Source organism: Gracilinanus agilis, chromosome 2, assembly GCF_016433145.1.
Source record: "Gracilinanus agilis isolate LMUSP501 chromosome 2, AgileGrace, whole genome shotgun sequence".
NCBI lineage: Eukaryota > Metazoa > Chordata > Mammalia > Didelphimorphia > Didelphidae > Gracilinanus > Gracilinanus agilis.
In genome coordinates, this window is record NC_058131.1 from 671,690,951 (window position 1) to 671,715,697 (window position 24,747).

Below are 24,747 nucleotides of genomic sequence, written 5' to 3' on the forward strand. Positions count from 1 at the left end.
TGGCTCTGGGGATTGAGAGCCAGGTCTAGAAACAGGAGGTCCTGGGTTTAAATCTAGTCTCAGGTACTTCCTAGCTATGTGACCCTGGGTAAGTCACTTTACCACCATTGCCTACCCTTTACTGCTCTTTTGCCTTGGAACCATTACTTAGTATTAATTCTTTTTTTAAAAAAAATTTTTTTAAATTAATTAATTTATTTTTTAAACCCTTAACTTCTGTGTATTGGCTCCTAGGTGGAAGAGTGGTAAGGGTGGGCAATGGGGGTCAAGTGACTTGCCCAGGGTCACACAGCTGGGAAGTATCTGAGGCCGGATTTGAACCTAGTACCTCCCATCTCTAGGCCTGTCTCTCAATCCACTGAGCTACCCAGCTACTCCTTTAGTATTAATTCTAAGATGAATGGTAAGGGTGTTGTTTTTTTTAAAGGAAGAGGAAGAAGAAAACTCTAGCACCTGCCAACTGAAAGACTCCATTAAAAGAGAACTGGATGGAAATGTTTATACTTGGTTGTAGTATACTTGGAACTTTGGGTAGGATTTAACTTAATAATAATAATAGTTAGCATTTACATAGCATTTTGAGTTTTACAAAATACTCTAACTATATTAACTCATTTGATATTCACAAGAACTCTGTTGTTAGACGCTGTTATTATGTTCATTTTTGCAAACAAGAAAACTGAGATTTAGAGAGATTAAGTGACTTCCTCAGGGTCTCACAGCTAGAAAGTGTCTGAGGCAGGATTCAAACTCAAATCTTCCTGACTCGAAGATCAGCCACCTAGCTGCCCCTTTGATAGAACCTAACATTTGACAGATGTAGAAGTCAGGACTCATAAAGAAACCAAAGATACTGGCACTCCAACGAAAGCTCCTTATTTATTAAAGCTTTGATTCTCAGATTTGGGATGGAGGATGCTCTTGCCTTCATTAGGTCAGATGATCGTTTCCTAAAAATCTTTCTGGAAATTACAAATGGAAAGAGGAAAGCAACCTCTTTAGGGAAACAGAAAAATCTGCTAGGAAAAGAAGGAAATTTAAAGCTGCCATAAAAAGGGTGACCCAGACCCTGAGAATCTTGGCCGATGTGAATGTTGGTATCCTTGGTTTTTTGTTTTTCAAAACATTAAGATGGCAAGAGCAGCCACCTGCCACATCATCCTTGGAAGCCCTCCATTCCAAGGCTATGGTAACTTTTGAGCTGTGGCATGCAGCAGGTTGATTCCAATTTCAAAGTCGGGGACTTTTTTATCCCTGAAAAAATGTGAATTTGGAGATGTACCTTGTAAAGGGGAAGCAACAGTGAGTGCCATGCAAAGAGATATTTATCTGTAATTAGCCAGAGTTCTTGTTGCCATTTCTCATCCAGAACCAAAAGAAAACTTTCAAATACGATGTAGACTTCGATATTTATAAATAAATAATATTGAAACAGTTAATTTATCTCCAATTCTTGAGCCATAATATGCCTATATTCATTCATACTATACTAAGTCCACAATTGGAATTTTTAAATTCTGAAGGAGAGAGAGGTGGGGAGCAAGCATTTAATAAGTGCCAGCTATGTGTCAGGCACTAAGGATTTTTTCCCTTTTTCTTTTCTTTTTTTTTTTAAACCCTGACCTTTCATCTTAGAGCCAATGGCCCAAGGCAGAAGAGTGGTAAGGGCTAGGCAAGGGGGGTTAAGTGACTTGCCCAGGATCACACAACTGGGAAGTGTCTGAGGCCAGATTTAAACCCAGGACCTCCTGTCTCTAGACCTGGCTCTCAATCCACTGAGCTACCCAGCTGCCCCCTCTTTTTTCTTTTTCTTTTTTTTAGTAATATTTTATTTTTTTCCCCAATTATAAGTAGAAACAATTTTCAACATTCGTTGTCTCCCATTTTGAGTTCCAAATTCTCTCTCTCCCTCTCTCCTCCCACCCCTCCCTGAAACAGTGAGCAATTTGATACGGGTTACACATGCAGGCACTAAGCATTTACTGAGGTCTAGATAAGTTAGGTAATTTTTCTTGTGAGAAAAATTTTTCATGTGAGATCATGCAGGTAATGATTCCTTCTTTGACTTTGACATTCTTTCTTTCTTTGATTCTTAGCAAGTGCTTAATAAATTATCAACATATTATCTATCTAAATATAATTGGATACTGACAAGAGAAATTTATAAAAACACAGGAAGTCTTGTGTTAACCAATTTGGAATGAAGAAAGCAGAGCCAGCAGAATATGTGCCATGACTACAATAATGTAAATGCAAACACTATTAAAAGACATTAGAATTCAGATTAAATGCAATGACCAATTTTGGTTCCAGAGCATAGATAAGAAGAATATATTTCTTACCTCTTGGTTGTGAGGTTTTCAGATTTGGTTGCTAGTGTTATAAGTTTTGTTTAAGTGATTTTTATTTTTGTTGGGAGAGTTTAGGGTAGAGAGGGTTCCAGGAACTGTTTGTAATACAAAGCCCACGTCATCAATAAAACATTAAAACTAAATAAACAAAGTCACATTGGGCATTGTCCTGTTTGATGAATGCTCCGAGATAATACACTGCTAAATGTTTTTTTCTGATTCTCTTCTCTCTCCTTCTTGCCAGGAAAGGCACCAATGCCCAGGCCTGGTTACAAGCCACAGGAGCCCAATGGCTGCAGCTCTTACTTCTTGGGACTCAAGGTACCAGACAGTGTATGTATTGCTAACACTTTACTTACTACCTGGTCCAGTTTTACTAATCAAGAGGATGAATCAAATAGTGACCCTTGGGAAGAAGATCTTGGGAAAATGCTTACTAATAAAATCATAATCACTTTAAAAAAAAACCCTTATCTTTTGTCTTAGAATCAATACTGGGTATTGGTTCTAAGGCAGAAGAGTGGTAAGGGCTAGGCAATGGGGGTTAAGTGACTTGCCCAGGGTCACACAGCTAGGAAGTGTCTGAGGCCAGATTTGAACCCAGAATCTCTGGGCCTGGCTCTTAATCCACTAAGCCACTCAGCTGCCCCCCACCCCATCACTTTTTTTGCAGGAGAAAAAGGTTGTTTTCTGTTACTTTGTCTTTCTTCAAGGTACTGATACCTTTTGTACAAAGCCCTTGTTCAGAGGGCCTTTGTTCAAATGTTTGAAAACTGGACTGTCTCCTTCATCTCAAATGCAAGGGTTTTTACTAGAGCTCACAGAATTGCAGAAAAATAAGTTAGAAAGAACCTCAGTCTCTGATTAGTCTAACCCATCCCCTCTGCAACACACCCAGGTTGTCACTGATCCTTCTATTGAAAACCACCAATGATATGGCAACTAGGTGGTACAGTGGTTAGAGTACTTGGTCTGAAGTCAGGTAGATGAGTCTTCCTGAGTTCAAATCTGGCCTCCAAGACATTTACTAGTTATATGACCTTGGACAAATCACTTAACCCTGTTTGCCTCAGTTTCCTCGTCTGTAAAATGAGTTGGAGAAAGAAATGGCAAACTAGTATCTTTGCCAAGAAAACCTCACATAAGGTCACAAAGAATTGGACATGGCTGAAAAACGACTGAACAACACAGTAATGATGAGGCACTCACTACCAGCCCATTCCATTTTAGAAAGCTCTAGTTGTTAGTTACTTAGCATCAAGACTGCTCTCAACCCTTGCTGTCCCTGTTTCTGTCCCTTTAGCCAAGCAGAACGAATCTAATCCATCTTCTACATGAAGACCCTTCAGATTGTTGAAAAGGACTTTCTCCCTTACCGCCCCTTCATCCTCCAAATCTTCCTCTCTTGATCCTAAATATCCCTTGATCTTTCACTCCACCATATTATTGTCCTTCTCAAAAAATAATCAGCAGAACTGAATACAATATTCTGTATAAAGGAGCAGTCATCACCTCCCTAGTCCTGGAGCTAATATTTATAACCCAAGATATCATAAGATTTTTTTGGTATACCTTCACACAGTGCTGACTCCCCTTGTAATTCACTAAAATCTTTAGATATTTTTTTCTTCCAAACTCCTAAGTAGCCACACCTCTGTCATTTTGTTCTGGTGAAGATGATTTTAAAAAATAAAATAAAATTTAGTCCTGGGTTCAAATTTGGCCTCAGTCACTTCCTAACTGTGTGATCCTGGGCAAGTCACCTAATCCCTTTACTACTCTTCTGCTTGGAACCAATACACAATATTAATTCTAAGACAGAAGGTAAGGGTTTTTTAAAAATCAAGTACAAGACTATCTATTCATTGCTACTAAATTTCATCTTGCTTAATTTGGTCCAGGGTTCTAGCCTACTGAGATCTTTTTGGATCCTGGTCCTCTCATCCAAGGTGTTAGAGTTGTCTCTGTCTCTGTCTGACTCTACCTCTCTTTCTCTCTCTTTCCCTCCACCCCTTTCTCTCTCTGCCTCCTAGATTTATATTATCTGCAGATTTGATAAGCATCCCTGTAGGACCTTATCCAAGTCATTGATATGAATCCCAGCTCTATCATTTACTAGCTATGGGACTCTAGGCATGTCACTTAATGTCTCTGGCCTCAGTTTCCTCATCTACAAAATGAAAGAATGTACTAGGTGATATCTTGGGTCCCTTCCCATTCTAAATCGATGATTCTAGGAAAGTCACACACGAACGATACTATGAATAAACCCAGGGCTACAAAGACTCAGGCCTTTGTTGACTTCCTTGCCTAAACTGCCTTTGAAATGGATGTTTGGCTTAAACGGTCTTTTGTAGCTCTTCTGGTCTAGGATCTGCTTCACATGCTGCTGAACATTATTTTTTTGAAGGACTCACTGAGGAAGTTGTTCTGTAGCTCCTCCATTCACCATTGTCCTTCACCCTGTTCTCCCTCCTAATTTGTCCATTGTGTAAATGGCACCACTGCCTTCCTGCTTCCCAAGGACTTTGGATTCCTCTTTCTTCTCCTACATTGAATTGGTTGCTCAGTTTTGCAGTTTCTCTCTTGAAAAAATATTATCTCTTGAATTTGCAATTTCTTTTCAATTTACATATATTTCTTCAATTGAATCTCTCACCACCCTGTGAAGAGAAATCTAGAGATTTAATATTTCCATTTTACAGCTTAGGAAAGTAAGGCTCAGAGGAGTTCAGTAATTTGTTCATACAATGAGCACAGGGAGTGGAATTTGAACCCCATTTCTTCTTGATACCAGGTCCAGGATTCTTTCTAGGGTACTTGCTTATTTATGCAATTTTGAGAGTAAACCTTCTACAGATGCCATTTTTAAAATTTCCCTCCTTTGTTCCCTGGATTTCTATTGTATTAAATTTAAGCCCTAACCTCTCATGACCACCTGGAGCTTTGCCTTCCCCACCTACATAGCAATTTTGATTTTTGTGCTGCTTCTTTGTTTCAGGTCTCAGATAAAACCCAAACAATTTGGATCACTGCTCCTCACACATGACTTGCTCATTCCCAATTTTGCACATATGATTTATTACATTTATAATTATCTTTAATTGGCCAATCAGGCAGTTAGGTGGCACAGTAGACAGATTGCCAGTCCTGGTGTCAGGAAGACCTGATCTCAAATCTAGCCTGAGACACTTACTAGCTGTGTAACCCTGGGCAAGTCACTTAACCCTGTTTGGCTCAGTTGCTACATCTTGTAAAATAAACTGTAGAAGGAAATGGAATACTACTTCAGTATCTTTGCCAAGAAAATCCCAAATGGGGTCACAGAGAATCAGATATGACTGAAAGCAATTGAACAACGAATAACTATTTCCCAATATGTCCCTCAGCATCTTCAAAATCTACCAGGAAGGGGGCAGCTGGGTAGCTCAGTGGATTGAGAGCCAGGCCTAGAGACCGGAGGTCCTAGGTTCAAAGTCGGCCTCAGACACTTCCCAGATGTGTGACCCTGGGCAGGTCACTTGACCCCCATTGCCCACCCTTACCACTCTTCCACCTATGAACCAATGCACAGAAATTAAGGGTTTAAAAAAATAAAAAAAACTAGATCTAAATAATTAGAAAAACATTAATTGCTCATGGGTAGGATGAGCTAACATAATAAAAATGACAATCCTACCTAAATTAATTTACTTATTCAGTGCCATACTTATCAAACTACCAAGAAACTTTTTTTTTACTGAATTAGAAAAAACTGTAACAAAGTTCATTTGGAAGAACAAAAGATCAAGAATATCAAGGGAAATAATGGGAAAAAAAGTGAAGGATGGAGGACTAGCAGTATCAGATCTAAAACTGTACTATAAAGCAGTGGTCATCAAAACAATATGGTACGGTGAAGAGACAGAAGGGAATATCAGTGGAATACACTTGGGGTAAATAACCTCAGCAAGACAGTGTTTGATAAACCCAAAGAGTCCAGCTTTGGGGACAAAAATCCACTATTTGACAAAAACTACTGAGAAAATTGGAAAACTATATGAGAGAGATTAGGTTTAGATCAACATCTTACACCCTACACCAAGATAAATTCAGAATAGGTGAATGACTTGAATATATAAAGAAGGAAACTATAAGTAAATTAGGTGAACATATAATAGTTTAACTGTCAGATCTATGGGAAAGGAAAGATTTTATTTTATTTGTTTATTTATTTATTTATTTATTTGTTTGTTTGTTTGTTTGTTTATTTATTTATTTAAATTAAACTCTTACCTTCCTTCTTGGAGTCAATACTGTGTATTCAGAAGAGTGGTAAGGGCTAGGCAATGGGGGTTAAGTGACTTGCCCAGGGTCACAGAGCTGGGAAGTATCTGAAGCCAAATTTGAACCTAGGACCTCCTATCTCTAGGCCTGGCTCTCAATCCACTGAGCCACCCAGCTGCCCCCTAAAGGAAAGATTTTAAGACCAAGTAAGAGTTAGAAAATATTACAAAATGTAAAATAAATAATTTTGATTACATTAAATTAAAAAGGTTTTGTACAAACAAAACCAGTGCAATCAAAATTAGAAATGAAGTAACAAATTGAGAAAAAAAATCTTTTTAACAAAAACTTCTTACAAAGGTCTAATTACTCAGATTCATAAGGAGCTAAATCAATTGTACAAAATTGTACAAGCCATTCCCCAATTGATAAATGGGCAAGGGACATGAAAAGGCAATTTTCAGATAAAGAAATCAAAACTATCAATAAGCACATGAAGAAGTGTTCTAAATATCTTATAATTAGAGAAATGCAAATCAGAACAACTCTGAGGTATCACTTCACACCCAGTAGGTTGGATAACATGATAGCAAAGGAAAGTAATAAATGTTGGAGGGGATGTGGCAAAATTGGAACAGCATTGCTGGTGGAGTTGTGAATTGATCCAACCATTCTGGAAGACAATTTGGGATTATGCCCAAAGGGCTTTAAAAGACTGTCTGCCTTTTGATCCAGCCACACCACTGCTGGGTTTATACCCCAAAGAGATAATAAGGAAAAAGGCTTGTACAAAAATATTTATAGCCGAGCTCTTTGTGGTGGCAAAAAATTGGAAAATGAGGGGATGCCCTTTGATTGGGGAATGGCTGAACAAATCGTGTTATCTGTTGGTGATGGAATACTATTGTGCTCAAAGGAATGATGAACTGGAGGAATTCCATGTGAACTGGAACGACCTCCAGGAATTGATGCAGAGTGAAAGGAGCAGATCCAGGAAAACATTACACACAGAGGCCGATATGCTGTGGCACAATCGAATATAACGGACTTCTCTACTAGCAGCAATGCAATGATCCAGGAAAATTCTGAGGGACTTATGAGAAAGAACACTATCCACATCCAGAGAAAGAACCGTGGGAGCAGAAACATAGAAGAAAAACAACTGCTTAATCACATGGGTCAATGGGGATATGATTGGGGATGTAGACTCTAAGCGATCACCCTAATGCAAATATTAATAATATGAAATAGGTCTTAACCAATGACACATGTGAAATCCAGTAGAATTACTTGTTGGCTATGGAAAGGGGAGAAAGGGAGGGAAAGGACATGAATCATGTATCCATGGAAAAATTCTCTAAATTAATTAATTAAATAAAACTTTTCAATTAAAAAAAAGTCAATGAAGTCAGGGCAGCTAGGTGACTCAGTGGGCTAAAACCCAAGCCTGGAGATGAGAGGTCCTAGGTTCAAATCTGACCTTAGTTATTACCTAGCTAAGTTATCCTGGGCAAGTCACTTAATCCGAATTGCTTAGCTGTTACCACTCTCCTGCCTTGGAACCAATATGTAGTACTGATTTTAAGACAGAAGGTAAGGATTTGGGGAAAAAAAGTTAATCAGAGGAAATCCAAGAACCAGAAAGGAAATAAGTAATAGAGATTTGATTAAAGATTAGGAAGATTTAAAAAAAATGATATTGTCATTTAACTACAGATCACCTGGACAGAAGCAGCAAGGTGACATAGTGTTTAAAGAGCTGAACTTGGAGTCAAGAAGTCCTGAGTTAAAATTTGAGTTCAGATACTTAATAGCTATGAAATTGTGGATAAGTCACTTAATCTATCTGCCCCAGTTTCTTCATCTGTAAGTAGAAATAATAATCATACATCCTTCCTAAGGTTATTATTAGAATGAAATGAAACAGCATTTAAAAGTTATCATATGCAAACATTAAAGTTTGTTACAATTAAAAAAATAAAAATAAATTCAATAAATTTGGATTTAAATTGACCAAAGAAAGGAGAAATGAGTTACTCAGGATCACGTAGTAGTAAGTCAGTAGGACTCTCAGCATCCCCATCTGCTTAAAGTTTACCACCAGCCCAGGGGGCTTCTGGTTCAGTTATTTCAGCCCTGCCCCACTCTTCTTCACCCCATTTGGGGTTTTCTGGGCAAAGTCATTGGAGTGCTTTGTCATTTCCTTCTCCAGCTCATTTTAGAGATGAGGAAACCAAGGCAAATAGGATTAAGTGGCTTGCTGGTAAGTGTCAGAGGCAGGTTTGAACTCAGGTCTTGCTGACTGCAGGGCTGGTACTCTATCCGCTCTACCTCCTAGCTGCCCCAAGGAGTCTTCTATATGGAGCTAAATGAATAGTCTTAGAAGTGTCTGACTTTGGGAAGGATGTCATTCCTAAGGAATTTGGAGAACAATAATGCTTTGACCTTTAACTTCAAGTACTCTTGCTGGAATCTGAATATAAGATACTTTTCTTGCTCTTCTCTCTCAGATGGACTTGGGGATCCCAGCAATGACCAAGTGCTGCAACCAGCTGGACTCCTGCTATGATACCTGTGGGGCAAACAAATACCGTTGTGACGCAAAATTCCGTTGGTGCCTCCATTCCATCTGCTCAGATCTCAAGCGCAGCCTGGGATTTGTCTCCAAGGTGGCAGGTAATAACTCGCTTTATATATATGCAGGCAGGTGGCTCTTGCCTTCCTTTGGGGTGGTGGCCTGACCTGCTTTTTACCATTGGACACAATAGGAAAGGATTGGCAGAACATGTGGAATATTGTGACTGCTGCAAGAAAGAATGGATCAAGACTCTTGAGACTATCTCAGGAAAGTCCCTCTACCCAGGAGTTTTTGGTGCCAACCCTAGCATTTTTTTTAGAAACCTTAACTTCTGTGTATTGGCTCCTTGGTGGAAGAGTGGTAAGGGTGGGCAATGGGGGTCAAGTGACTTGCCCAGGGTCACACAGCTGGGAAGTGTCTGAGGCCGGCTTTGCCAACCCTAGTATTGATAATAACAGCCAGCACTTTTTAAGGTTTGTGAAACATTTTATGTAAGTTACCTCTTTGATCCTCACAATACCCTGTGAGACGGGCATCATTTTAATTTCCATTTTACATAACTGGCAACTGAGGCTGAGAGATGTTAAATGACTTGCCCAGAGTCAAACAGCTATTAAGTATCCGAGAAGGATTTGAACTCAGGTCTTTCTAATCCCAAGTCCAGCATGCCAGTCTCTACATCATTTGGCTGTCTTTTTGTGACCCTATTTGGGATTTCTTGTCAAAGATACTAGAGTGGTATGCCATGTCCTTCTCCAGACGGGGAAACTGAGGCAAGCAGGATCACACAGCTAGTAAGTGTCTGAAGCTGAATTTGAATTCAGATCTCCAGGCCTGGTACTCTGTCCACTGTGCGTCCTAGCTGCACCCTCTATACCAGGAAGATATTTAATGAAAGGGATCATATTTAATTCATTCTAGAGAAATTAAATTCTCTCCTCTTTTAAGAAATCTCCAAGGATGAATTAAATTCTGCAACTGACCTTGACCATCAGAGTTGTATCTAAGAATATTTTTACCTGGGGCAAAAAAAGTTGGAAGAAGACTGTTGGGATGCAGTAGGAAAACACAGCATAAAGTATAGTCTTTGCTTTGGGTATAGGAGAAGGGAAAATCTGAGTCTTGTCCCCAAAGAGGTTGAGAGAAAGGAAATGCCCAAGAGAAAGGGTGGTTCTACCACATAGGTTGAAAGAGGACTTTGAGGAAATGTTCAGGGATGAAGATTGTTGCTGCAAGAAAGAAGTATGCTTCAACTCACATGTTAGCATGTTGGGTCAAAGCCTGGATCACCCCAGGCCAGTTAAGGCTTTGCTGATCATGTATTCTGTTGTTCTAATCTATAACAGAAATTCTCTCTTGGAGATAATTATTCCCACTTCTATTTTCAGTGGAAATTGAGAAAGCTGGTCATGGTCTTCTTTGTGTAAGAGCATTCCAAATTCATACTTGTTGAAAAGTCTTTAGTTGGGGATGTTCATCAATTAGGGAATGGCTGAATGAGTGATGGTATAGAAATATGATGGAGAGGATGGCTTTAGAGAAACCTGGGAAGATTTGTATGAACTGGTGCAGAATGAAGTGAGCAGAACCAGGAGAACAATTTATGTAGCAACCGCAAATTGTAAAGATAATCAGGATGAAAAGATTTAGAAACTCTGATCAACCCAGTGACTGGCCATAGTTCCAAAAGAATTGTGATGATATATGCTGCCCATCTCTTGAAAGAGAAGTCAAAGACTCTGAGGGTAGACGGAAACACATTTTCTTCTCTTTCTTTTTCTAATTTTTTTTTGATATGGCTAATGTGGAAATCGGTTTTGTATGATTATATATGTTTTAAGGGATTTTATTTTTCTTGTCTTCTTATGGACAGAGGAAGAGGGGCAGGAAAGGAGAGCATTTGGAATTCAGAATAAAATGAAGTTGGATTTTTAAAGAACTCTTCAGTTGCTCTTCCCTTTCTGGGGAAAATTTTCTAGTATGTCTTAGAGGTTTTTCTTTTTATCTTTGGGCTTCTAAAGCCAAGGATGTACTTCCAGCTATTAGCACCATATATTTTAAAAGGGTAAAATTACAGTCTTGACAGGTCAAGCAATTGGCTTCAGTTCACAGAGAAAGGGAGTATCAGAGAGTGGCTTGGGACTTGTTCATGCGTCTATGTTTAGAGTATAATCAACCCTTGAAATAAATGTGTAAGAGTCTAAAGGTATGGACTGTTAATCTGAAGGAAAAAATAGGCCCTGGGGAAAGGAGTATCTGTTCATCTATGTCTACTTTAATAGTTTCAGTAGCAGATGAGAAAGTACGAGCTACTAACCCCACACCAGGTCAAAACACTTTGTGCCTCCAGTAATTGGCTTGTCCACCATTCATCCACGACTTGAAGAGGGAAAACTAAAATAAACAGGACAGCTCTTGACCTGGTTGTACCCTACGCCTCTCCATTAGGAAGTATAAAACAGATTGCAGGGAATGAACTCTAAGTTATTGAGGTTCTTTAGATTCTCCACTTTAGAGTGCAGAAATGCTTGTTGTAGATGAAACTATTGCTCAAGGGACTGTTGTGATGGGGATGATTGCAGGGAGGGCGCAAGGGATAAAGCATTTATTTAGCACCCACTAAGTATGGGGCACAAATGAGTTCAAATCCAGTCTCAGACTCTCACTAGCTATGTGACCCTGGGCAAGTCTCTTAACTCTGTTTGCCTCAGTTTCTTCATCTGTAAAGTGAGCTGGAAAAAGAAATGGCAAACCACTCGAGTGTGTTTACCAAGAAAACCTTTAATGGGGCATTGAAGTGTGAGACAGAACTAAAACAATGGAACAATAACAACCACGACAACAAATGTATGGGATAAATGTGTGCTAAACACTTTTATTAATATGACCTCACTTGATAGGTCTGGGTGTCAGTTCACCTGAAAGATCCGGGGGCTTTGGTGGACTGCAAATTTAATAGGAACCAACAGGGCAACATAGAAGCTAAAAATAAGCATATTCTCTTCAAAACTGAATATTAGAGAGAAAGTACCAAGACCTGGATTTCAATTCTATTTCAGACACTTAAAAGGGCTGTGTGGCCTTTCTTTGTAAAGGAGGAGGTTGGATTTGATGACCTCTAAGGCCCCTTTCAGCTCTAAATCTATAATCCTATAAATAGGGAGGTGGTGGTCCTGCTGTGCCCCACCCTGGTTAGACAGTATCAAGAGGACTGTGTTTGGGTGTGAACTTCCTACTTGAATAAAAAGACAGACAAGAGAAAGAGTATCCAAAGGAAGTCTGGAGGATGCGGATGGATATACTTTTTAAAATTCTTACCTTCCATCTTAGAATCAATACTAAGTATCAGTTCTAAGGCAGAAGAGCAGTAAGGGCTAGACAATGTGGGTTAGGTGACTTGGCCAGGGTCCTAACAATTATCTGTCTCAAGCACTTTGGGAGGCAAGCATTGAGGGGTGGGCTTGAATCAGAGGTGCGGTGGAACCAGCATGAACCAGCTTCCAAGTTGTTGTTGCTGTTTAGTTGTGTTACCTCTATGTTAACCCCGTTTGGGGTTTTCTTGGCAAAGATCCTAGAGTAGTTTGTCATTTCCTTTTCCAAATCAACTGAGGAAACTGAGGCAAATAGGGTTAAGTAACTTGCCCAGGGTCATACAGCTAAGATAGTGGAATGACTTTCCATTTTCTTCTCTAGCTCATTTTACAGATGAGGAAATTGAGGCAAACTGGGTTAAGTGACTTGCCCAGGGTCATACAGCTAAGATACTGGAATGACTTTTCATTTTCTTCTCCAGCTCATTTTACAGATGAGGAAACGGAGGTAAAAGGGTTAAGTGATTTGCTAAGATACTGGAATGGGTTGCCATTTCCTTCTCTGGTTCATTTTACAGATAAAGAAACTGAGGCAAAGAGGATTAAGTGACTTCCCCAGGGTTACGCAGCTAGTAAATGTCTAAGGCTAGATCTGAACTTGGAAACATGAGTCTTTTTAACTCTAGGCACACACTCTATCCACTTTGCCACCTAGCTGCACCAAGAGCTGGTCATTAAACTTCCAGTGTGAGTGAGCATTTACACCTCAGAAATTGACAATCACTACAAATCATGGCTTGATTTATTGTTTTGTTGATTGTTTAGATTTAAGAAAGTGAGAGAAAATGTTAATAATATAGATTAAACTTAAAAACATGCCTTGTGTACATTTCCACCCCTATTCTTCTAGCACAAAAGGCTACTTTTCAGGTAAAATGGACAGAGGAGTCTGGCTCAGGTGTGGGTTAGGTTAGGTTTCTTCTACCTCAGAGATTTTGTGGTTCTGAGCCCCCAGGTATATGGAGGGACCGTTTCTTGGGGGTGGTAGGTGGACTGTAGCTTCTTTGCATAATTCAATTAATGGATCTCAAAGTTAAGTGGATGCCCCAGCAAGGAAGTATTTCCTTCCTTGTCTCTAGCCACTCCTGGATTCCTTCAAGTCTCAGCTGATGTCCCATTTTTAGCAAGAAACTTTCCCTCCCCTCTTAATACTAGTGACTTCTCATTGTTGATTGTCTTCTATTTATCTTGCCTGCTTCTTGTTTGTATGTGGTTATTGCCATGTTGTCCCCCCATTAGACTATAAGCTCCTTGAGGGCACGAAGCTCTTTTTTTTTTAACCTTTTATTTTTGTGGTGGTTATTATCCTTAGCCTGGCATATAGTGGGTTCTTAATTAATGTGAGCTGACTGACTTTTTCTTCATTTGGGTCAGCGGCATTGGACCAAGACTCTGGTGGGCATCATGTCATCCCTTAAATTATTCTATCCTCTAGCAATTACTCTATGCCTTGGGCCAGGGGTCGGCAACCTTTTTGGCTGTGAGAGCCATAAACGCCATATTTTTTAAAATGTAATTTCGTGAGAGCCGTACAGTGCTCACAGTGCGCTCCTGTAACAGCGCCTGAAAAAAAATTGACTTTATGGCTCCTGTAGAAAGAGCCATATTTGGCCCTCAAAAGAGCCAGATATGTCTTGAGAGCCATACGTTGCTGACCTCTGCCTTGGGCCAACCCTGGACTCAATCTCAAACTGTCTTATCTCCATTTTTTTGTATAGCTTGTGATTCAATTGCCGACACGATATTCAATACCGTATGGACCTTGGGCTGCCGGCCATTCATGAACAGTCAGAGGGCAGCCTGCGTCTGTGCTGAAGAGGAGAGGGAAGAGTTATGATGCAGAACTGGCTTCCCCCTGCCCTCCGATGAGACCACATCTGCCTGCATCCCTCCCTCAGAGGGGACAGAGAAAACAAGCGATACTTCTTCCTCCTTTCTTGTAACAGGCAACCTACCACGGAGGGAGAGCAGTGTGTTACAACCAAAAAGCGAGGCATTACTTTTGGGAACACCTACCTGACAGTGAGCAAGAGGGGGGATCTGAAGGCTGTTCCCTATTTTGGTACCTCTATGTCCCACTGTTGTAAGGTTTCGGAATCCCCCCGCCTGGGAAAACTTTTCACAGCAGAGAAAATACAACACAAACTCTGAGAGTTCTGGAGTTGATGCTCATATTCATCTTGAACTCTGGGCAAATCTGAACCCTTGTGAGGGGGGTGGTGACTTTCCATCAGTCCATGCTTTAGTTGTCCCTTTCTAGACACAATAAAGTGAATTTTTTTAAAACTTTGAAAAACTTTGAGTCATCACCATTTAACTGATTCTAGTATCGGATCAGGAAGATCATGGAATCGACTTGGTCAGTTTGACTGGCGTTCACCATCATCTGCATCTGGGCTGAGGAAGAGAAGGATGTAGGTAGGTCTGGATATGTCCTCCCCTGTTTAGAGTCAAATAGAGCAGGTGGAGCCATTAACCTGAGGGAGTAGAAAGACTGCTGGATTTGGTAGCAGAAAATCTGGTTGGAATCCTAGCCAGGACTTGTTTTATTTTGGGAAAGTCTCTTAACTTGTGCTTCTTTGCCTATAAAAGGATGAGGGAGATGGGATGGATGATTTCTAAGGTCTCTTGTAGGGCAAGCTAGTTGGTGTAGGTGGTGCAGTGGATAGGAAATGGGGTCTAGAGTCAGGGAAACCCGAGTTCAAATCCAGTCTCTTACTTACTTACTCATTGTGGGACCTGTGGGACCCACTTAATCTCTGTAAAATAAAGATAATAATAGATTGCTGTGAGGATCAAATGAGGTAATAAATGTAAAGTACTTAACACAGTCCCAGGCACCTAGTAAACACTATATAAATGTTATTATTATTATTATTATTATTAATTAGTGCAGCTCTAACTCTATGGTCTCGCAATTCCTTATAGTTTGTATTTCTCCTTGATACCTTTTGCTTTCTTGAATTTCCCAAAGCTAGTTGGTATGGGTACTCATTTTACACAGACACACAAGAGAAGGGCACACTGATTTCCAATCCTAAAGTAGAGAATTAAACTCAAGATTGCCTCTTCTTGAGGTCTGTGAGGATCCTGAACAATGGATATTATTGGGGACCCTTTGCTAAATAATTTTCTCTTTAAAATTTCTTTATTTTTAAAAATTTCATTAATTTGTTCAATGAGGAATTCTTACACATTAGGTATTATGTGCAATATATACTCTAGGGCAGTGATGGGCAAACTTTTTAAAGAGGGGGCCAAAGGAAAGGAAATGCTCATTTGTTAGTCTGTTTCTAAGGCAACTCTTTCTAAGGTTCATTGTATTGTATCTTACTCATTGTATTTGTCAGATTAGGAATAATGTTGCGTGGCCAGATAGAACATTTTGGGGGCCGCATCTGGTCCGCAGGCTGTAGTTTGCCCATCGCTGCTCTAGGGCCATGTTGGTGAACCTATGGCATGCATGCCAGAGGGAGTTGTTCCCATCCTTCTTTCCACCACACCTGAGGACATTTTTCACATCACCCACCCCTCTGCCCAGCAGACCAGTGGGAATACTTCCTCCCTCCCCTGTCTGGGGTAAAGAGATGGCTCACATGCAACGTGAGGGTTTCAGTTTGGGCACTCTGTCTCTAAAAGGTTTGCCATCACTGCTCTAGGACAAGGGTACTGAACATGCCATGCAGACCACAATACTCTCATGTGCTGCCTGAATCAAATTTGAGTGTAATTGGGAAATTTAACAAAATAAATTAAAGTGCAATTAAATACAGATTATATTACATTTTAAAATAAGTCAACACGTGGCCTACAAAGATCCTAATCTATGAGTTAGTGGCCACCATTTCTATTTGAATTTGACATCACTGTAATAGGGAAACAAAGAAGTATTGATGTCAGTACCCTCAAGAAACTACAATATTGAATTTGGTTTTCTATTTTGGGACTAGAAATCTGTGTACCCTTTTTTATTGTCTTTGGTCCTCCTCTGGTGGTTGAGAATAATTTTCTTGACAAATATTGATACCTAGAGGAGAATCTCTATCAGTCTAGAGGAGAATATCTTATGGAAAGTGGAATAGAAGTCTCTTAAGGGCAGGGACTGTTAAATTTTGTCTTTGTATTGCAAGAGCTGAGCACAGTGTTTTACCACAAGTAGGTGCTTAGTGTTTGTTGAACCAGATTGAATTAGAATATAATATTTCTTCTTACTAAGCTTTGTGCTCTTAAAGTCCTTTTCCCAGCCTTTCTTCCATAATGGAAAATCTGCTGATTTACCTAGACAATGTGTATTGTTGTCCTTTCTTAATAAGAAGAGAGCCTGCAAAACTCAAGGGATAAAATATAATTAAGCCAAGTTTAATTTCCCATCTCAAAAGCAGATGAAATCATTGACCATTTCTAGGATGATTTGTTAGCCTTTCCTCCTGTTTTTTTTTTTAAAACCCTTAATTTCGGTGTATTGTCTCATAGGTGGAAGAGTGGTAAGGGTGTGCAATGGGGGTCAAGTGACTTGCCCAGGGTCACACAGCTGGGAAGTGGCTGAGGTCGGGTTTGAACCTAGGACCTCCTGTCTCTAGTCCTGACTCTCACTCCACTGAACTACCCAGCTGCCCCTCTTTTCTCCTGTTTTACTAAATCTTCTAGAATATTTTTGGCTGTCCAACAGGGAAACCTGTTATGTTGTTTTAGTTATAATTCAGATCACTGCCCTTCTTTTAAAAGTACATCACCAAGAGAAATTCCATTTAAAATAACTGTAAACAATATGAAATATTTCACAGTCCACCTGCTAAGACACACCCAGCAACTATATGAACACAATTATAAAACACTTTTCATACAAAGACATATCCAAATAATTGGAAAAATATTAATTGCTCACGGGTAGGCCAAGTCAATACAATAAAGATGACAACTCTACCTAAATTGATTTACTTATTTCTTGCCATACCAATCAAACTACCAAATAATTATTTTATAGAGCTAGAAAAAATAACAAAATTCATCTGGAAAAAAGGTCAAGAATATCAAGAATATTAATGAAAAAAGTGAAGGAGGATGGCTTAGCAGTATAAGATGTCAAGCCATATTATAAGGTATTATATATATACACACAATAAGTAATTGTTAAAATAATCTGATATAGGCTAAGAAATAGAGTGAGTAATCAATGAAATAGATTAGATAGACAATATATGGGAGTGAACGACCATAGCAATTTAGTGTTTGATAAACCCAAAGATCCAAGCTTTTGGGGAAAGAACTCACTATTTTGTAAAAATTAAAAAAAAAAACTTCTGGGAAAAGCAGTTTGACAAAAACTAGGCCTATACCAACATCTCACACCATATACCAATATGAGGTCAAAATGGGTGCATGATTTAGATATAAGGGGTAACATCAAAACAAATTAGGAGAGCATGGGGAAAATTACTTGTTTAATCTATAGTTAAGTTCAATCAAAAGATTAAAAAATTATGAAAAGTAAAGTTACATGAAAATAAAAAAGGTTTACACAGAAGACCAATGTAGCCAAAATTAAAAGGAAAACAGGATGGGGGCAGCTGAGTGGCTCAGTGGTTTGAGAGCCAGGCCCAGAGATGGGAGGTCCTGGGTTCAAATCTGGCCTCAGACACTTCTTAGCTGTGTGACCCCGGGCAAGTCACTTGACCCCGATTGCCTAGCTCTTACCATTCTTCTGCCTTAGAACCAATACACAATACTGATTCTAAGATGGAAGGTAAGGGTTTTAATAAAAAAAATTTTTTAAATGGAAAACAGGAAAGTGGGAGAAAATTTACAATAAATTTCTCTGATAAAGTCCTCATTTCTCAAATATGTAAGGAAGTGAGCCAAATTAATGAAAACAAAAGCTATTCTCTGGTCAAAGGATGTGAACATGCAGTTTTCAGAAAAAGAAATCAAAACTATCAATAAAAATTATCTAAATTACTACTAATTAGAGATGTACAAATTAGGACAACTCTTGGCTAATATGACAGAAGAGGAAATTAACAAATGTTGGAGAGGATGTGAAAAAATGGGGACATTAATACACTGTTGGTGGAGTTGTAAACTGGTCTGACTCTTCTGAAGAACAAATTGTAACCATGCCCAAAGCACTATAAAACTGTGCAATCCTTTGACCTAGCAAAACTACTACCAATTCCATATGTCAAAGAGATAAAAAAAGAAAAAGAACTCCATATGTGCGAAAATATTTATAGTAGTTCTTTTTGTGGTGGCAAAAATTGGAGACTGAGAGGATGCCCACGAAGTGGGGAATGGCTGGATAAGTTGCGGTATATAATTGTGAGAGAATACAATTGTACTATAAGAATAATAAGCAGGATTTTTTTCAGAAAAATCTAGGAAGTCTTATACGAACTGATGCGAAGTGAAGTAAGCAGAGCCAGGAGAACATTGTACACAAAAACAGCAATATTGTATAGTGATCAGCTGTGAAAAGTGGAGCTACTCTGATCAACACAATGATTCCCAACAATTCCAAAAGACTCATGATGAAAAATGCTATCCACCTCCAGAGAGAAAACTGATTCTAAGAGCAATTGAAGCTTTTTTCCCCCCATTTTTTCCCACTATCTCCCCTCCCCCCTCTTTTTTGTTGTTTTTGCAACATGGCTAATACAGATATATGTTTTGCATGTATATTGAGTATACATATGTATAATGAAACTAATGTCACTTACCTTCTAAATGGGTGGGGAGGGACTGGAGAAAGGGAGACAATTTTGGAATTAAAATATAAAAAATAAGTTGCATAGTTAAAAAAATGAAATTTCTAAAAGCTAAAAAAAAAAAAAAGACATCATTACATGTGGACCATCAGATTTAGAGCTAGACAGAACCTTAGTGATTTAAAAATTTTATTCTATCTTCTTCATTTTACTATGAGGAAACAAGCCCACATGGGTTAAATGATTTGCCTGAGGTCATACAATCATCAAGATTCAAACCAAGGCTGTCTAACTCCATATCCAGGGCTCTTTTCACTGAATTATAGTTGCAATTGGCCATAACTGTCTTGGGGGGTACAAATTCAATCTTGTGCCATGGCATCAAGCATAGTCTGACTGCTGGTATATTCATGCCAAGAAGGAGTTGCCTGACCCAGAGAGTGTCTCTCAAACGTACAGATGTTGGCAGTGGAAAGTAAGAGGGGTGCAGAGAAGAAAAGGTGAACATTGAGAGAAGTAATGACCTTGGTAATGGCAGCTAGGAGACAATTGTAGAATGTGAATCAAGCAGAGAAGGCAGGGAAGGGATAGAAGTACTGCTCTGCTTTTCCTGCAATCACAGTCTTCAATGAATAAAAAAAAGAAAAGGATTTATTAAAGAGCCTACTATGTGCTGAGTACTGTGGCCGATGAGACAATTCTCTAGACCTCCAACGACAAAGACAATGTAAAAAAATGAGACCAATAAGCAAACCAAAACAAAGAAGGAGAAAAGACTATGTTAGAGAAAAACCTAATAGTCTCCTTTATTAAGCACTAGTATGCTTACAAGCAACCTCTTTTCCTTGTAGTGACCCCAAATGCCTACTGGAAATGGTAGGGTACAATGATAGTCTATATATTTAAGAACATTGAATAGTATAATTTCACACATTTTTTTTTCTCTAGCATTTCTATGATTTCGAATTTGAAATGTGGCCTGACTTGTTGTGTTGGTGGTTTCATTACCACTGGCCCTTGGCTTTTTTTTTATTATTATAAGTCTGTTCCCCATATTTGTGTTTATCAAATCCCTGTCTTTTCTTTGGGAACAAAGGCCTCTGAGGTTATCTAAATATCAGATCTGAAAACTAGCCTCAAGGCTTCCAATGACTTGTTTCTTTTTATTGACTACACTGGTGCTTAGAATTATTTGAGATGTTGGAAGAAGAGAAATAAAACCACAAAAAGGGAGTGTGATGGGGGGAAATGAGATCTTTTGAATGGCTGGTCCTCCATTCAACATTAGAAGTATCAGGCTAATTATAGGATAAGAGAGCCATTTGGCAAGACTTTGATCATTATCAACCAGGTAGAACAGGACCCAGAAAAGGTTAGATGACACGGGAATCTTCAACAACTGTAAGATGAAAGCAAATAATGTGTCATCGAATGTCAAGCTTTCTTGGATGCTGATTCCATTTTCTTAGAAGGCTTAGTGGAAAATTTACAATTCATACTAAAATGCCAGGACCAAAAATGTAGTGGCAGATTTGTTACTAGTCCTCCCAGTCAATGATGATTGGGCCACTACTTAGCATGTGGTTCTGCAGGTGAGTTCCTTGGTCCATAACTACTTCACGTCGCATCCTCCGGTTACAACCTTGGGCACAACGGGAATGCTCATCCAGGACCCCACAGACTAGGACTCGGCAATGCAAAAACACCATCTAAAGTGAAAGAAGGCCAGAGGGACTGAAATCAGACATTCTTAAATAGCCATGTTATATTTCACTACTAAAATTATTTACATTTCATCATAGCCCGTCATGTGTTTTACATCCTCTAAGAATAATGTTCTTCATCTCATTCTGCAGAGGAGAAAATGAGAGGAAAATAGAGCTTGGAATTAGTATAGATACCTAATCCTGTTGTACTGTGTTAGTTGGTATTTTTCTAAAAATAGGTATTGGCCAATCATTAAAGGATAAAAATATAAAGATTGGCTATATGTTTTTGCTGATTTAGATAGTATGTATGTATATACATATATATATGTATGTGTGCATATATACATATAGTATCCATGTACACATTTGTTGTTGTTGGGTTGTTTCAATTGTGGCTGACTCTTTGTGACCCCATTTTGGGGTTTTCTTGGCAAAGGCACTGGAGTGGTTTGCCATTTCCTTCTCTGACTCTTTTTTAGATAACAAAACTGAGGTCAACAAGTTTAAGTGATTTGTCCAGGGTCACACAGCAAGTAAGTGACTCAGATCAGATTTGAATTCATGAAGATGAGTCTTTTGACTACAAATCTATCTATCTATCTATCTATCATCTATCTTTCTATCTATCTATCTGTCTGTCTATCTATCTATCTATCTATCTATCTATCTCTATCTATCTTTCTATCCATCTATCCATCTATCTATCTATCTATCTATCTATCTATCTATCTATCTATCTATCTATCTATGTTTGTCTTTCTATCTAACCATCCATCCATCTATCTATCCATTCATCCATCTCTCTCTTTCTCTCTATCCATCCATCTATCTATCTATACACACACACACACATATATATATATACATGCATACATACGTATATCCCTGTCATATAAGGAACATGGTGCAAGGGAAAATATGACAGCTTTGGGGCCAGAGGACCTGGGTTCAAATCCTAGATATTCCACATACTGACAGAACTACTTTGAGCACATCATTTCACTCCTCAGTTTCCTCATCTGTAAATTGAAGGGAAGGGACTAATTGGCCTTTAAAATCCCTTACATTACTGATATGAATCTTAGAAGTATCATTAAATGAACACTTTGGATAACAGATCATCATCCATTAAAGGAAAGGACCATTGTTGGCTGGTTCCATATGGGTCTTTCCAATGACAACGACATATAATAATTACAAATCAATGTCAAATGGTATTATCTACCAAAAAAGGCATCTATTTATGGGGAAATAATTGTAGTTCCCAGGATAGATTCAGGCCACTCAGTTACTGACTAATTTGCATTATTGGTCTATTCCAGAATGGCAAGGTACCCAAGGTACTACTCTTTACTCCCAAGGAAGACCAATTCACCACCTCCAGAAAATGAAGAAAAAGCAATAGAGAACTTAGCAGGAGATCCCAGGCCTGAGAAGTCATAGCATATCATATCACAGCTCACCTGGTGGTCTTTGCCCACAAATTTGAAGACAGGGACTTGGAAGTGCTTTGTGAGGTGATCCCGGGACGTGTACTGCTTTACTGAGTCATCTGACACGCAGCTAAAAAGAGAAAAGGGCACCGTTTAAAGGCCTAATCACTTTTGCAGAGGTGGAAAAATGGCCCAGTTCAACCCATTTGATCCCAAAAAAGGGAAATAAACTGGGTGGAGAAGATTGAATTCTTTTCAAACTTTTCAGGAATGAAGGAAAAACTAAATTCAGTCCCTGTGATCACATCTCCAGATGCAGGCCTGGCTCTCATTTTGTCTAAGTCATCACTCTTGGGGTAGAAACGTTTTCTATTAGAGAGTTTCATCAGCAACAAGAATTTAACTGAGACCCTGGGCTGAGGAAAAAGGGTGATGGTCTCTTCGGAGCTGAGTTGTTTTTCAGTCCTGTCTGACTCTCTGTGACCCCATTTGGGGTTTTCTTATTCCTGGTGATAGGGTGGGAAATCTGGTCTGAAATGATCCCCTGCTCATCTTTGCAAATTTGAAAGTGATAGGTAACTGTTATTTATTTATTTTTACGGGGGGAAATGCACAGGCAAGGTAGGATCTGGGCTTGTTTTTGCATTGGTAGAGGGAACTTCTGAGGAAAAAAACTCCCTTTTTACCAGTTCAGATGAAGAACTTTTCTACAAATGGTAGTTTTGGAGTTCTTGGGGGCACTGAAGGTTTCAGTGACTCACCCAGAGTTGTGTAGCCTACAGGTGTCAAGATCAGAATTTGAACTCAGGTCTTCTTTATTCCAAGACTGGTTCTGTATAGTTCATCCTTCCTCTATAGATCATGGTGATGATGATGATGATGATGATAGGATGATGTCAAACAAGAAGATTTGGTATTCAGGTCATATTTCTAATACAAACTTATGGTGTAACCGTTAATAATTCAGATGATGCTCTAAGATTATAAATTATGCACCAATGGTTGATTTGCATTGCTAGAGGGAGTTTTCTATGCCAAATCTGGACCAGAGAATGCATCATCATCATCATCATCATCATCATCATCATCATCATCATCATCATCATCATCATCATCATTATTGTCTATGAAACTTTTATCCCAATAATATATCTGCTACTCTTCAGATAGGGGCTCACCTGAAAGCTGCTGTTACCCTTTTAGCTCCTCTTTGCATTTAACCCATTTAAATGACTCTTTGTATTTAACCCAGAGCTATCATCTATCAGGGAAAGCTAGATAGCTTTTGGATAGAGCACCAGACCTAGATCAGGAAAATCTGAGTTCAAATCCAGCCTCAGACACTTACTAGTTGTGTAACCTTGGACAAGTATCTTAACTTGTTGGCCTCAGTTTCCTCATCTGTAAAATGAACTAGAGAAGGAAATGTCAAAATCACTCCACTGTCTTTGTCAAGAAAACCCCGAATGGGGTCATGGAGAATTGATCATGACTGAAATCACTAACAACAACATATTCTGTCAGGACGATTCAGGTGATAACCATTGAACAAGGAAACGTTCCTGAGACTTAAATGAACAGATTCTTCTTAAGGTCAGATGGAGGAAAAGAGCTTGCTGGCATTTTTCCTTCGGTTTAGATTTTAGGCAGTATTTATGGGCCTCTTCCCCATTAAAAGTTGGTGGCTCTGTTCATATCTTCCTTCCTATCTCTCTTCTACAGGGAATGTTTTTTTTTCTCTGAGTAATGGCCTTTTTATGGGTAATCCTGTACCTATGAGTTCCCATTTATCAGGTTTGGTGAAGCAGTAGGGAGGAGAGATAAATGCTGTTACAACTGAGGACTTCTCCCCTATGCTCTTGGATCATTCAGTATTTCACTGCTTACTGATGCTTTGGTGCAGTGGAAAAATCCAATAAAATTAACAAAAAACCCAACCATTCCAGTTTGTGTTACTAACAACAGTACCTTATATCAGAAACAGAAAGAAGTTAAGAAACCCGATATTTTTGCATTTGCTCTCATTTATTTACTTTCCTGCATTTCCCTAGAGTCAGATTCCTTTCAGTTTATCTTTTGACTTAAAAAAATGGTATTCAATATTCTAATGATCTTTTTCATCTCAGGACTTCAAAAACACTTAAAAATGTTTCTTTCCAAGAATGCTCTTTACTTCCAGAGAAAGAACTATTAAAGTAGAAATGCAGATGAAAACATATGATTTATCACTTGTTTATTTGGATATATGTTTTGGGGTTTGGGTTTATAAGATGATTTGCTTACAAAAATGAATAATTTAGAAATATATTTTGCGTGATAATACATGTAGAACCCAGAT

General features: G+C 38.9%; 2 protein-coding genes across 3 annotated transcripts in view; one reads left to right on the forward strand and one right to left on the reverse strand.

Moving 5' to 3' along the window:
• PLA2G12B (phospholipase A2 group XIIB) overlaps nucleotides 1-14,862 on the forward strand; it is a 28,318-nt gene extending 13,456 nt beyond the window's left edge. The window contains exons 2-4 of one of the 2 annotated variants that reach the window (XM_044662818.1): nucleotides 2,596-2,684; nucleotides 9,128-9,293; nucleotides 14,285-14,862. In XM_044662818.1, the coding sequence (XP_044518753.1) occupies nucleotides 2,596-2,684; nucleotides 9,128-9,293; nucleotides 14,285-14,403 (374 nt within the window). In that variant the 3' untranslated portion in view covers nucleotides 14,404-14,862. The remainder of the gene's footprint in view (nucleotides 1-2,595; nucleotides 2,685-9,127; nucleotides 9,294-14,284) is intronic. The other variant, XM_044662819.1, reaches the window with a different exon arrangement.
• A 5,916-nt stretch (nucleotides 14,863-20,778) lies between these two features.
• Nucleotides 20,779-24,747, reverse strand: part of OIT3 (oncoprotein induced transcript 3) — a 39,102-nt gene continuing 35,133 nt past the window's right edge. Inside the window, 2 exon segments of the mRNA XM_044659086.1 lie at nucleotides 20,779-20,976; nucleotides 22,440-22,539. Coding sequence (XP_044515021.1) covers nucleotides 20,806-20,976; nucleotides 22,440-22,539 — 271 coding nt within the window. The 3' untranslated portion in view covers nucleotides 20,779-20,805.